The sequence below is a fragment of the Actinia tenebrosa genome, unplaced genomic scaffold, assembly GCF_029948245.1.
Source record: "Actinia tenebrosa isolate PJP-AT-01 unplaced genomic scaffold, QUT_ActTen_1.0 utg344__unscaffolded, whole genome shotgun sequence".
Classification (NCBI taxonomy): domain Eukaryota; kingdom Metazoa; phylum Cnidaria; class Anthozoa; order Actiniaria; family Actiniidae; genus Actinia; species Actinia tenebrosa.
The window spans coordinates 672,197-687,568 of record NW_028292606.1 but is presented as its reverse complement, the minus strand read 5'-3'; the positions used below and the strand labels follow the sequence as shown (position 1 = coordinate 687,568).

The following is a 15,372-nucleotide window of genomic DNA, read 5'->3' as shown; positions in this document are numbered from 1 at the left end:
AGTGAATATGAACTAAAACTGACAATATATATTTAGAAATCTTAACAGTGGATAAGAAATCAGCTATGATATTTTTATTTCTTCAGCATCCTTGATCAAATATTGTAACTGTAACTGTACTGATCTCCAAACAAGAGGTACTTCACAAGAGCCACGCTAGAACACCCGCACTATTCCTGTTAGTTCAGACGAATCCTATATTTGCCGTAAGGAGGTGCTTGTGTCTTTAACATTCGAAACTACAGGTTTTTACTTGTTTTAGTATAGCACTATAACGCCCACTCGACACCTGAATAAATTACAGCTTGAGGAAGGAAACACAAGTGCCTTTGTTCGTTTGTTTTACGTGTCGTGTTCGTTATCGTAGAGTTTGTCTGTCGTTAGGTCTGACTGAATGGCATTTTCTTATAATATATATATAGTCTCTTGTTTTCATCAAGCATTATTTATTTTGAGGTGGATACCCTTGAGTGAAGAAGAATGAGATCCGTACTGATTTTGCTGGTCGTTGCTTTTGCAGCTGGGATTTGGGCGAAGAGAGGTAAAACTGATTCTGCATAAATCTCATGCCTTAATTCATAGGTCACCTAGGCTATTTTTCAAAAATGTTCTTAAGAAAATTTCGATTCTGGGAATAGAGGACGGTTAAAAAAACTTTTAACAGAATTCACGATATTAATTTTAAGCACAGTAAAACTTGCTAAACACACCACTATGCTTTCAAGGGTGTATTTAAGTAGTTTGTGAGAGACCAGACTGTTAAGAGGCACATCAATCCCATCAAAGGCATGCATTTGTTCACTTTACTGCGATTTTCTTAAACATGCGAACTTTGTGTCTGTGAGTTGCACGCTGAAATTTGGTTATTCGCTGCCTTCAATCAAATCTAATCAGTCGTTACCTTTCATATTTTTGAATGTTTTTAAATGTTTGTTATACGTTTGTTTGGTCTTATTGCAGAGAACTACACAGGCCGTCAACGCCTGGTAGGATACTGGGGACAGAATGGAGCTGGTCCAGCCAATGGACCAAGCAACTACGAGAGATCATTAGCTGAAACATGCAGGACTACGAAATACGACATCATTGCCGTGTCTTTTGTCATTATCTTCTGGGATTCTCGCAACAAAGGTAATGATTATAAGGTGCATCAGACAATGCGTCCAATGTTTCATATTGCTTACTATCAGTCACGTGACTTTTTTGGAGTTGACTGGGGGGCAAACAAGCGGTTGACGGGGGGCAACTAGCGGATGTTAAGTCAAAACATATCAAAATAAGTCCTCAAACTATTGTATTTGACTATTTTCATGACATCAAACCAGAAAACAAGAGATCAAAACAACCTCAAGGATTCTACAAGCCATCAAAAAAGAGCTTTTATCGGAAGTGACGTCTATTGATAGCAACCTATAAGTCATGTACGGTTACGAAACAAATACTTTGAGGGGAAAATGTACGATCTCTTTCCCAATATTATTCTTTACCTTTATAGGAGAGCAATATATATACCAAAATATTGGCAAGGTTACAGTAAAATTAACTTATTTTATTTCAAAAGAAAAAAAATGAAAGCCAAAAGTACTGGACAACATTCATTTGACATTTTTCCCTTGAAATAGTTTTTCAAAACCTATGTTTATTAACTCATTACAGATATTGAAAGTCCGTCCAGCATTGTGCATGCTTGTCTTCTTTTTTTCTTTCTTTTCAGATAGCCTTCCATCGCTGAACTTTGCCTACCATTGTGAAAAAAGCATATCCCCCCAGTACCCCTTCCTCCTTCGTTGTCCAAAGATCGAAGAGGGAATCAAGGTATGTCAGGGCCTGGGCAAGAAAGTTATCATGTCTGTGGGTGGTGCAACTGGTGATGGCACTCTACCGACCCCCGCTAAAGCCCGAGAATTGGCACAAACGTTTTATGATTTATTCCTCGGTGGCAGCAGAATGGATGGCTCGTTGAACCTGAGACCATTCGGCAGGTACGCTCTTTTTTCATATTTTGGTATAAGTAAAAACGCTCTCGTCTGTGCCAAACACTCTTATCTAAAAATCATTTCTCGATAATGTGGAGATGCCATAAATTTTAGATAATGTTTCGTTGTCAGTTGGTCGAGCAATCGAACAGTAATTTACCATTTTCCATACATTGGTTCACTGGTCAAACACAAAGCGCTCAACCGAGGCGCCAAGGTACTTTCAAAGGATTATTCAAATTTGAACCTTGCAACCTCGACTGAATGCTTTGTGTTTGACGAGTGAACCGATGATGGAAAATGTTGAATTATGAGACGCTATTTACCTAGAGGTAGCCCAAGTTGTGTATCAGCACGTTATTATATAAGAGAATATATGTGGATAAGTCAATAAAACACATACAATCATAAAGATATAATAAAATCAATCCTCTATAAAGTCGGGTATATATATCTTTCAGTTTTCAGCCAAACCTTTATTGCCTGTGAAGATTTGGAGCAATTTGTATAGGAAATCGCACGAACTCGAGTACAATTTGGAAATTAATAGACACGAGTAATGTTTTGAAAGTTCTTGTAATTGCACGAGCCTTTAGGCGAGTGCAATTAAAGAACTTTCAAAACATTACGAGTGTCTATTAATTCCAAATTGTACGAGAAGATCGTGCGATTTTTTGTTTATAGTTCACTCAACAAAATTTCAGTAAAAAATGCGAAGCGACGCCGTTCACCTTTGTCTATTTGGCGGCCGGTTTTCAGTCCATCGCGCAACTGAAATGCATAAAAAAGATAAGTTCTTACGGCTTTAAAATTTTATTTATATGTTTTTTAAGTACAAAATGATAGAAAATAATTGTTTTGCCATGTTTTGGCCGTGTTGCCATAGCGACTTAATTCGGTACTCCTACGGAGTACAATTAACGCTATAATTGTACTCCTCTCGACCAATCAGAGTCGAGTAATTTTGTTGAGTGTACTATAAAGATTATAATTAAGCAATTATAATTATATATATATTATCTTATTGATTTTAGTTATTGATCGAGAGCAAACAAAAGTGGAAGCAAATGTACTATAGGGACATTAGCAATACTATTTAAAAATAGCTGTGAAATGGCAAAAGTATCTCTAATTGAAGTTGTCCAAACGAAGTCACATTCACTAATCATTTGACACAATAATCATTCCATTGTCTACAGTGCCGTGATGGACGGTATTGATCTAGATATCGAAGGTGGTCGTGGAGATAATTACGGTGATTTCATCAAGGAGATGCGAAGAATCATGGATGCTGATCAAAGCAAGGTTTACCTGTTAACGGGTGCCCCACAATGTCCATATCCAGATCATCACTTGGGGCCTGGTGGAAATTCAGGTACGTATCCAACTTCTCAAGCCCCAAGCAAATCAAATTGTCGTTCGCGTACCTTGCAATCAATATTTGGTAAGCTTACCTTATTTAGAATGTCTGGAGGTAAACATAGAATCTTTTTGGTGATCTTCCCGCCATTTGAAGCGTTAAACGTTGAATACATGAATCGAAATTTGCAGATGTTATAGCAAAGAGACACTTGATTAGAGACCCGGCTTTTGGCAAAGGAAACCCAAAAAGTTTAAAACCATTGGAATCCTGAACGAACGAAGTTACAAGTCCTACAAGACTATCGATCTCAAACCCAGATTTCCTAGAAGTTTAGGATATAAGTCCTTTAGGTCCTTGGGGTCCAGAGATAATATGTTTTCACTCCGGCGTTTGCTGTTTTACGGCACTCGCCTTAGCCTACCCGAAGCGAAATAAAGAACCTTAGTACCCTGGAGCCCAATATAAATTATTTCCATGTTGCATTCAAATATTCAAGTCTTTCAAATACTCTACATCCAATCACTACGAGTCCACGTGCTACTAAAAATTTATAAAAGCCACTTTGAGTAAGGTTATTGTACTTTTATTGTACTTGGGTAGCGGCTTTGATTGATCTAAGTCCATTTTCTTTTTTCTCGGCCTACATGCTCAATGACTTTTTTTCATATTTTTAGGGCTTGAATTAGCTGGAGAAGACATGGATCACTTGTATATCCAGTTCTATAACAACTACTGCCACACCGGGGCTGGAAACTGGTTCGACTCAACTCTAAAACAATGGCTTGACTTTTCTAAATCCAGAAGTCCACGAGGCCCTTTGATTTTCATTGGAATGCCAGCTGCAACAGGAGGTGCAAGCGGGGCTCATTTTTATCGCCCTCCAGCTGAGCTAAGGGCCTTATATCAAGTAAGTACCTTAAACCGTAGACTGCCCTGGTGATAAAAAACAATCAATCAAGAAATACAGAAAAACATACACACACACACACACACAAAAACGAAAGAAAAAAAAAAGAAAGAAAAAGAAAGAAAAAAAGAAAGAAAGGAAAGAAAAGAAAAACAAAAAGAAAAAGAAAGAAACAAAGAAATAAAAAAACCCAGATATTTTTTTTTTCTTTGGTAAAAATTTTAAAGCTTGTTATCGCTATTCACCACCACAAGTACAGCAGTGGCGCAGCTCAACGAGGTCGAACTATATGCAGGTCCGTCTGTTAGCCGCTATACAGAACACAGCTCCAACTATTTTGAATTGCTTAGAGACATCACACAAATCTGTCCAGGCACTTTGTAGTGCTATCGGTAGCATTCTAACAACAATTATCATGATACTTTTCCCGGGTTTTTTTTTTTCCGATTTAGTATCTCTTTTGTTATAGAGACGACTATTCACTGGGAAGCTAAAGCGACTTAGGGACTCGTTCACAATTATCTATTATGCTCTTTTCTTCTTTTTATTCAGACTGTTTAAATATCTATGTAATTGCACTTATTTACTTTGTATTTCGATTTTCCATTGGTCAGTGGAAATATTATTGAATTGAATTGAACTGAATAAAGAATTGAACTCTTAATACACTGAGTAAAATTATTATGCATATACTTTGAGCTTTCAACTCCACAGGAGTCTTGATCACAAGAATCGCGAGTACTTGTTATGCTCTCCTGAAGTCACGCGCTTTTAGATCACGTGACTGCAGTAAACATTGGCATTGTCCTCTCTCTCGATTTAAATCCGGGGTCATATTAATTAGGAAGTGGACAAATCATTAAATTAAACAATTAGAGCGTGCATTATATCGTGGCTATGTTAAAATTCATTTTGGTAACGATTTGTATTTTTGACTTCTAGAAAGTTCGTGACTTGCCTGGAATCGGTGGAATCATGCTTTGGGATGTTTCTTGGGATCAGAACAATGTAATCAGTGGAAAGCGTTACTCAGAGGTTGCCTTTTCTCTGCTGAAGGGATCTACAGTCGTGCCCACGGGTTCACCAGGAGTGAGCACTGAGCCTCCTATCAATCCGCCTGGCCCAACCACACTGCCTCCCACAACCAAGCCAGCAGGTAAATAGCGATAGCCACTTGTGACACAGCCTTCTTACTTGAAGCACCCCAAACAAACTTGACTGTGTACCATGTAAGAACATGCGTAATAGGTAAATTACGAGCCTTAGATGAAACGACTGAAAGAAGAGTGCCATACAAGCCTTTCACAACCTCAAGTCGAAATGTGCACCATGGTTTGGTTAGCCCTGTGTCCAGCTTAACCCTTCTTTTCGCCCCATTACCCTCTCCTCACTCTCACAAACACGTTTTCACGCAAAAATATGCTACAAAAATAATGATATCGTGCAACTAGATGACTGTGACTAGTTATAAAAGTGCGAGAAACAGTTTTGAGAAAATCAGGGTAATATATAGCTGTTGAAATATTTTTGTCTTAAATTCTTCTTTTCGTAGGCCCCTTTTCTTGTTCTGGAAAACAGGATGGTACATACGCAGATCCTGCCGATTGCACCAAATATCACCAATGCTATAGTGGAACGAAATACAGCTTCGCTTGTCCAAATGGATTGAATTTCAACCCCAAGATCAAAGCCTGTGATTGGCCAGCTAACGTCCGATGTTGAATAAGGCTACCATGCCTAATTACTAGCAGATAGCTGAGAAAATCATCTATAACTGAAGTCATCATGAGATTAAAGAGCTTAAAATAAAATTCATGTTGAGACTATATTTTGTTCATTTTGTATTTCTATGAAAAGAAATAAGTACCAGAAAAAGCACTATTTTGACCTTATATCATCCTCTTCGTAACCAACATATCAACATTACCATCATAAATCAAACTTTCACTTTTAATTAGATTATATAAAGTCGGACTAGCATCCGAAACGTCAGTAAGTTTTTTCATCTTTTCACGATGTATATTTTACCCTTTTATCATTATTGTCTTTAGTTAACTTATAGACGATACACAAAGCGGTACGTATTAGTATTCATTGTGGGTGTGTTATAACTTTATATGATGCTGTATACCTACAGACCCCAGACATGTGACGTCAAAGCAGCTCAATTTGGAGTACAAAACAAATGAAAAGAGTTCCAATGTCACGAGAATCGAAAACCTATTATTATGTCCTCATCCAAATTGAGATGCATTTCGACGTGCGGCAAGGGGTCTATGGCTATATGCTAGTGAGAAAACGGCAATTTTCATTATGACTCGGAGAAAGCTAAAAATATGCGCGCGCAACTATTACTGTTACGGCGGCCATATTGAATTATGGGATGCCAAGAAGAGTAAATGCAGATAATTATAGAGCATAGAGTTCCGGGATAACGTTTTCAAATAATTTGAGTCTTCGATAAGTCTTCATTTTTCAGATATTGTTCCAACTGCCAGCAGATTCAATCGCGTTTTAGAGGTGCTTCTCATTGAAAAGAGTAAAATAAAAAAGACACTCTGAAATGTACAGCTGCAGTCTATAACGTTTTCAATAATTAACCCCTCGGAATTCCATAATTTCTTATTTAACAAAAGAGTTCATGAAGGCCGCCCGGCGTGTTGGTAAAAAGGTATGTTCTCGATTTATCGCTCTTTCCTACCGGTGTTTATTAAATAAACACACTGTTTGAAAGAGATAATATTCAAAGGTATTCAAAAATAGCATATTCCCTCGGTACTTTTGGTGTTCTAGGATATTCAAGATGCATGTTCATACTTGAAGTATGCCTGTACGTATTATAAGCTTAGCAAGAAATATTGTATAATGTACTCGAAGCGCGCAACGATGATAATACATGGCACGCGGAAATTTGGAAAAAGCCCTTCTGTGAACTATTCAGTTTTACTCTTTTTTTTTTTTTTTTTTCAAATAGGACCATACCTCCAGACGTAGTGTCGAAGCGCAGTATGGCAGCGCGAAGCATTTACGGCTATGCCGGAGATTTCGGCCCCGACACCGCTATCCATAATGACTGATCAGGGAGCTCGGCCGAAGCCTAAGGGAGAGGTTAGTCGGCCCCTAAACCGAGTAAGATTAACCCCTTGCTATGAACAGCGAAAAATTTTTGTTTCACTCTGATGACAACCTTTATATAGTTGCCTCATTCCATGTGGGATGAATGGGACTGCATTTTGGACTTTTGATTAAAGACGTTAGTCATGCGCAGTAAACATACCAATGTGCACTAATACATTGTCAATATAAAGCAGAAAAATAAAATACAATCTGGGTATAAACTTTTTTTAATCACGAAAATGTTTGGATCGAGTCAATATCTTGTCAAGTGTATAGTTGATTATTTATAATACCTTTTTTTAAAATTTCCAATGAATGTTTGAGTGAATGAGTGAATGTGTGACAGGGATATTTAGATCCCTCACAATAACTCGTTTCTACGCTTTGCGTATCCACGAGTAAAAGCACCAGATTAAAAATTTAATTTTGGGAAATGAAAAAAATTTTTTTTCTCGTTTTCGTTTTTCAATCCAGCACTCGGCAACATTCTATTGATTTTACTAGCCGTGGGTATAAAAAATTTTGGTAAAGTGCTAAAATTCAAAAAAAGACGAATCGGATTTCTGATATGTAACCAGGAAGTCTGGAACAGCCAATGTGCTTAAGAAAGAAGAATCTTTAGCACAAAGCACAATGGGAAACCGAGTGAATAATTTTAAAATGGTGAGTGAATAATTTCAAAATGGTTTTTGAAAAAGTGTAATTTATTTTCACCAAAATATGCTAATAACAACCACATTGGTATTGGTTATTTTATCGGCAAATTGGGATGTTTGTAGTTTTAAACAAAAAATATCGGGTAATAACGACCATATTGATATTGCTCCTTTCATCAATCAATAACTGACTGGCTATAATAACAGCTACTATTGATGGTTTTCATGGCGGCCATGTTGGAGGAATTTAACAAAAGAATTGTCAATTATTTTTTTATATCATCCAACATGGCCGCCGTGTCATTTGTTATTTAATTTTCTTGGGAATGATTGAAAACCATCAATTGTTTTAATTGCTATTTCCACACCTGCGTCCTGCATCAATTTGCTAATTCATAAAATTAGCTTTGGAGAAGAGTTGAATTAATTCATACACTTGAAATTACAAAGGCAGATGTCAGTAACTGTGTAAGTTAAAATGGTTTTGGAAACAAATATATGCCAATAGTTAGCAAAAAGGTTTCATGGTTTCCATGGTATTCCCCAATTCTCCACTTTCACATCCCCATAATGCCTTGCGTCTTTGGGGGGGAACCAATAAAAAAACTGTACCAAATTGAAAGGTTTCTTAATTGAATTTATACTATACCTGCTTTTATCTGTACAATACTGATTATAAGTTTATTCCAAGTTATTTTTGCGTGTACAGATCATCAAGTGTTTTGGTCTTACAGAAAATGTATTGACTTACAAAAAAATATTTAGAATTTACCTTAAACGTCTTCAAGCTTCTATATTTTTCTGTTTTTTACTTCTTCTTTTTATTTTTGGATACCAAACAAGGTATTGTCAACATTTTCTGATCAGCCTTCAGCAAAATAAGTGGGTTTTTACCCTCTGGTTACCCCCCAAAGACGCAAAGTATTGTGGGGATGTGAAAGTAGAGAATAAGCCAAAGTAGGAAAGCGAAACCCTATGTTTTTGACCTCAGTTTTTAAAAATATTTTCATTGGCCGGCAATGTAAGGCTGATGATATTAACAGTAACTCGATTGATATCACACATCAATGAAACTAAGCTTTATAAATTTTATAAATACTGCGTTCTGGTTGGTTGGGAGCTCGTGACTGAGAACCCGTAGCACACGCGCGCAATTAGCGTTGCGTTACTCTTATCTAAAACTAACGGATATTGTAATTCGTATTTTATACATCCTTTTCGTGCTATGTGGAGTTATAAAGCACTTGGGGATTGACAGAACACTCCAAAAGTGTCAAGAAGCACTCAGCTACGCGTCATGCTTCTCGATCCTAACACTTCTCTCGTGTTCCGTCAACCCCCGCGTCCTTTATAACTGCACACAGCACGCGCACGCGTTTTCTATTTCTTCAATTATTAAAGTAAGATTGAAAAAACCTGTTTGCGAACTGAATAAATTTCCATACAGCTCTATTGTATCTTAGAGGTTGCCTTTAAGTGTCTCAGATCGAAAAATACTTTCATTGCTTTCTTCTTAGCGTCTGTCCAAAATGTTTCGGTTATTAACAACTCACAACCTCGTACATTTGTTTGCAATGGTCTTCTTTGTGTGGGGTTTAGATGAAAAACTGATGTCCGAAAAGTATCGCAAAAATGAAGGAGTTCCAATCTCTCTCGAAGGATACAGGCTGGATGGTTTTCAATTTCAAGAGATTGCCTCGACTAGCTTCATACGATGCGGCCTTGCTTGTCTTGCTAAAACGCAAAAGTGCGTGTCGTATAACTTTTATGAACGATTGGAAGGCCTTGGACGGTGCGAACTAAACTCAGCAGGGATACACTCTATACAAGAGGGAGTTGCTCAAAGTTTAGAGAAATCCCAGAATACAGTATACGTACAGACAAGAGTACAATCTATGGTAAGTCATTTTATGGAATCTTTTCTTTCTTTCTTTTCTTATTGCTAACGAATTCACTGTAAATTCTTCATTGTCAAATCGCGGACATAAGCTAAGCTATTTTAAACATGTCAAATACAGTTGGCAATGAAGTTGTAAGCCTTCAGTTTCTGTCTTTTTTCTCTCTTTCAAATGTTTCACGCTTATAACTCTTCGATTTTCTTTTATTTACTCAACTTATTTCAATAGAATCGCAAGATATAATCAATTTATATTTTTAGGCGTTTCGCCTTTTTTACTCCTTAAGCGACAGTTATTCTATGTTCTCCTTTTTTTCTACTATGATGAAAGAGTATTTATTTGGCTCAAACACATTATTATGAATAAAAATAAACTTGTTTTAGTGATCCTAACTGCTTCCTTGCCGAGTTTACCTCTTCAGTAGCGATATTCATTAAGTCTATCAGATGAATATCATTGTAATGATCATGGTTTTCGGTACTGATATACATTATATCTCTATTATGAGATGCTAATAAATAAGATATCTTATTTTCTTGGTTGCGAGTATTCAAAAAACAATTTTTCTCTGGTTAACAAGTGAATCGAAGTTAGAAAAAGAGGATAAAAAGCGAGAATGACTTTTAAAGTGAAAACATGCAAAAAAAAATTTTTTTAAATCACATATTTCATTTTATCTCTGTCGTTTGTAGGTGCCAATGTTGATTACTTTTCTCCCCAAAGTCGATGAGATAATAAATAAATTTAGTAGAGTGGTCATACAGTTTTCCCCGGGTTTATTTCCCGTATAAAATTTCAGATTGACATAATACACAAAAGGTTGTTTGGACAGTTTGGCTTTTCTTTTTGGTCATAGCCAAAAATTTCACAGACTCGACAAACACCATTGACAGTCGCAGTGAAAGCTTGTCTTGGGCCTCAATGTTTTAACAGCTGCACAAAAATTCGTTAAATATGGAAAAGCATGTTATTTGTACCGAGGTCTTGATAATTATTTAGAATAAATGAAATGAAATTATTCATGGTACCCATATGCCACGAATAAATAACACCTGGTGAGCAATCGTCCTTTTTTCACGAGGGTAGCACTTACACCGCTACGCCACCCGTGCTTTCCTAATCTTATCTCCAGATGAGGTGTTTCTTTTTAGCTCCAGATGAGGTTTGCACTATGATCTAATAGGCCAAACGCTCTAACCACTATAAGGGAAAATCTAATTTTAGATGTCATACGAAAACCTAATTTAATAATAACGTTTTATTATACGTTTTAAATCTCTTTTGCGAACAACTTCATGCAGACAAACAGAGAAAGAGAAAGAGAGAGAGAGAGAGAGAGAGAGAGAGAAAGAGAGAGAGAGAGAAAGCGAAAGTGACAACGAAAAAACCCATAACTTATATTGTTCCATGAACTATCAGAGAGTGAGTGAAATATGATTAAAAAAAGTAATAAAAATAAATAAACGAAATATATCAAATGATATATATATATGATTTTAAAACATTTGATTGATCTAGTATAAACGCGGTACGATAAACGAGGGTGCCAATGGGGGTATACCCAATTGTCAGTTAACCACTAATTTTCCAGCCTAATGTCAGTTAACTGTAATACATTTACGAGCGCTGACCATAACATTAACCAAGATAATGAAATTTCATGAAATATTAACTATTATAAAATAACTGCTCTAAATCTCGCAATCTGATTGGTTAGCAGCGCTTGCTTTATGAGAGCACACAGCACGTGCGCGCACTCTCAGTTTCGTCATTCACGTAATTTGTATTTTATAAAAGAAATAAAAAACTTGCTTGTTGTGCTGTGTGGAGTTATGAAGCACTTGGGGATTGACAGAACGCTCGAGAAGTGTCGAGAAGCACTCCGCTACGCGTCGTGCTTCTCCTAACACTTCTCTCGTTTTCTGCCAACCCCAGCGTGCTTTATAACTGCACACAGCACACGCGCGCGTTTTCTATTTCTTCACTAAATTTAGGTTATTTTTCAATTACATACTAGTTTTTTTTTTGGTCATTTGTCAGTCTAACCCCATTGGCATACACCCTCTTAGATTAATTAACAGATTGAAAACGAAACAAGCAGAATTATAAACGCCGATCGAGTTCATATGCAAGCAGACTCGTATTTTGTATTTTATTTAAGCAATTTGCCAAAGACAGGTGATTACACAATAGAATATTAAGATTTAGAAGGTGTATCACCCGAAACCAACCTATGAACTATAAAATATATTAACCAACCCTCAAAGAAACCCCTAAAAAAGAATATGAATAAACAAGAAAATATAATTTCTTTAAATTTCTGTAAATTGCATAACTATTGCCATGAAAAACTATAACTATTGATTAAAGCTTGGTCCTCACTAACACATAAAGACAAGCACAACATGAGAAAACTTAAGCTTAACTTGTAATTAAAAATTGATCTTATTTGTCGTTTTTCCATTTCAGGTTTCCTTTAGGTGTTGTTTCTTTGTTTACCAGTGACTACAAAATGGCCATTCTCTTTTCGTTTTAATATATATTTCCGAGCATGGACGTCTGTTATTTGATGTCGTTAAGTTTTTTCGAACATGCATTTTTTTGGAATGGTCCTGATAGAAAGCAATGTTTACCTTTTAAATTGAAAATAACAATCCATATTTATATATATGATAGAGGTTATTTGCTGTACAGAAAAAAACTGTGCCCGAGGTCTTGAATATACGGACTGAGGTTCCCCATTTACCACGGCTTCGCTGATTCGTAACACACATAATTCTAGGGGCCGGAAATAAAGGAAATAAAACATGAAATTAACTTATCCCACAATCCTTTGCAATGTAACGACATCAAGATTGTGCGTGACCCGCCCCGCACGATGAGGTTAGCTAAAGTGCGAGTCTGCGAGTCCCAGCCTCGGTGTGCGAGCCACAAGCCTATTTTGCGAGCCTTCAGTTTAAGCATACAACTTTTGTATTTTTGAACAATTTTTCGTAGGAGACTACTATCTGGTTCGTATTCACCTACCTGGTTGATGCACGAACCTAGGAGATAAGATAACTCCCCTAACTATGACGCCGTTTAAGTTACTACAAACTTAAAAATGATCAAGAGTTTTACGTCCTGTTTAGTGAATCAAGTTGTTACACATTCATATTTATCTGGTTTGAACCTCTAAAACAAATTCCACCAGTGAAATTTTTGCCGAGGAAGGCTAGGTTCATAGTTTCTCTCAGCAGGGCTTCAAGCATGAGCGACTTTATGACAATATTTAACACTTCTTCATTCTGTTTGTTCCGCCCCTCGGGGTAATCTTTTCTCTACATGTCGTCTTAGGCAGTAAATAATGAATTAATGAAGTGCATAATCAAATTGCAGAGTTCCACATGTAAACTGCAGTACGATTCATCGTTAAACGTCAGACTGAAATCGCAAAAAAACAAGGGTCTTTCCATAAATAAACGTGAAAATTTCGCAGTTATGAGACATTAATATGATTTGGTCATTAAAGGATTTTTAAGCCAAAAAATCCTATATTTTTAAGCAGATTTCTAACTGAGAGTTTACTTTACTCACCTTTTCACAGGCATCCTCCATCTTGAATTCTAGACCATAATTTTCATGCGCATTGTAGGCACTGAAAATATAGTACTATTTACCAGTTAGAGTTCGTTGCTATGTTATTTTCAACAGCCAATGAAATTCGATAAAATTTCAGGGTTGCCCAAAGCCTCCGATATGCGTTATTTTCATCTTCAAGTACGATATATAACTTACTAGTAAAATAACTCCGAGAGAATGAGACATTTATTAATGAATGAGATTTTTTTTTCGTTCAGAAATACGCGGAAAGCTGTTCAGATCATTATGAGAGTGGCGCTCGAGAAAGTGGACTCTACTACATACGGGACACCAACGACCATGTCTACCCAGTCTTCTGTGATTTTAACACGGAGGCAAACAAGGCCTGGACACTTTTTATGTCGCAGAATTTCCTAAACAGAAATATGCCAGCATTTGTCACTAAGAGTTTAAATGTTAACTATCCTGTCAACGAGGACCAGCCCAACTGGGATGCCTATCGACTTTCTTTTGCTCGAATGGAAAGTTTGAAGCGACACTCATCTCATTGGCGTATAACGTGTAACATGCCAAGAGACGGCGTCAGTTTTGTTGACTATGTTCGAGCTAAGATATCCAACTTTGACATCCTTCAGTTCAATGGGAAAGGAGCATGTAAGCTGGTGGAATATATGAACGTTATGGGCCATGAATGTAATGATTGTACTTCAGCTTGGTGGCAGTTTGATGGACAGATATTTCATCATGATATGACGCAAGCGAAATGTGTTTTTGGAGACACAGAGGGGGCGACTGATAGCCAAGATGTATTTGGGTTTTATCAAAACGTCAACAGCAATTTCAGATGCTTATCGTCCAATGACTCAAATACTAACTACTGGTTTGGTAATAATGTTTGAGTACAAGGTCGTCGCAAGCATGAAACAATGGAGTATTGACAAAAACCCGGGCAGTGAAATTAAAATATATTAAATACTAAGGATACAGACTAGCCAAAAGTTTCGCTAGAGACCTTTTTTAACACCTCTAGCAATAGGACGTTTGCACGATGGCGTCATTGACCTCTACTACCAGACTCCCTTGCACACTTTCTTTTGTTCAGTTAATAAGTACCAATAGTCTTACTGTTTTAAGCGTTTTATTGGTGCGTATTTCAAGTGCGTATCTATAAGGAATATAAAAAGCGCGCGCATGTCTCTGTACTGTGATATAAACACGCTGGGAGCTGCAGAGCACGAGAAGGAAGTTTAGGAACACGAGGCGTGTCTATTGTTTCTTTTGCTTTTCGAGTGCTCTACAGCTCCCAAAGTGTTTATATCACAGTACAGAGACATGCGCGCGCGTTTTATATTGTTTTTATAAAACATTTTTCAACAACTTTGTGCGAGCACTGCAGCCAGCCAATCAGAGCGCGCGTTATATCTCAAATATTTTATAAAAGGTATTAAGGTATATTAGATGCGTGTTGAAGACCTGCTTCTCTTCTTGTCGCATATATCTAGTACACGCCATTTATTATATGACCGTGAATCTTAGAGCCTGGACACTAGCAAATCGAGCAATCTGATTGGATAGATCGCATCGCGGACTGGTCTAGATTCTCCGGTATTAACCGGTCCGATCGCATATTAATCTTACGGCGAAAACATTTTGTCCTTTTCAATGAAAAGTGGTCATATAATAAAACTCTTATCAACCGAGCTGGGTCGGTCTGTACGGGATAATCTTGACCTCGGTCGGGTACAGACCTCGTTCAAGATTATCCCGTACAGACCTCCCGCTCGGTTAATAAGATCTAAACAAAACCAAATACGTAATGTCCAACTGCTGCGATTTCGTATGAAATAGTGGATATTACTTATACAGAACCTTG

The 15,372-nt window shown here is 37.0% G+C and overlaps 2 protein-coding genes across 2 annotated transcripts; both read left to right on the top strand.

Moving 5' to 3' along the window:
• The first annotated feature begins 390 nt into the window (after positions 1–390).
• Positions 391–6,072, top strand: LOC116307000 (uncharacterized). The gene is made up of 7 exons (XM_031717142.2): positions 391–541; positions 961–1,131; positions 1,715–1,982; positions 3,176–3,351; positions 4,014–4,246; positions 5,189–5,402; positions 5,799–6,072. Exons 1-7 carry the CDS (start codon positions 481–483, stop codon positions 5,966–5,968), a joined length of 1,293 nt encoding a protein of 430 aa, XP_031573002.1. The 5' UTR covers positions 391–480; the 3' UTR covers positions 5,969–6,072.
• A 3,449-nt stretch (positions 6,073–9,521) lies between these two features.
• Positions 9,522–14,757, top strand: LOC116306997 (uncharacterized). The gene is made up of 2 exons (XM_031717139.2): positions 9,522–9,917; positions 13,757–14,757. Exons 1-2 carry the CDS (start codon positions 9,549–9,551, stop codon positions 14,396–14,398), a joined length of 1,011 nt encoding a protein of 336 aa, XP_031572999.1. The 5' UTR covers positions 9,522–9,548; the 3' UTR covers positions 14,399–14,757.
• Positions 14,758–15,372: the final 615 nt, after the last annotated feature.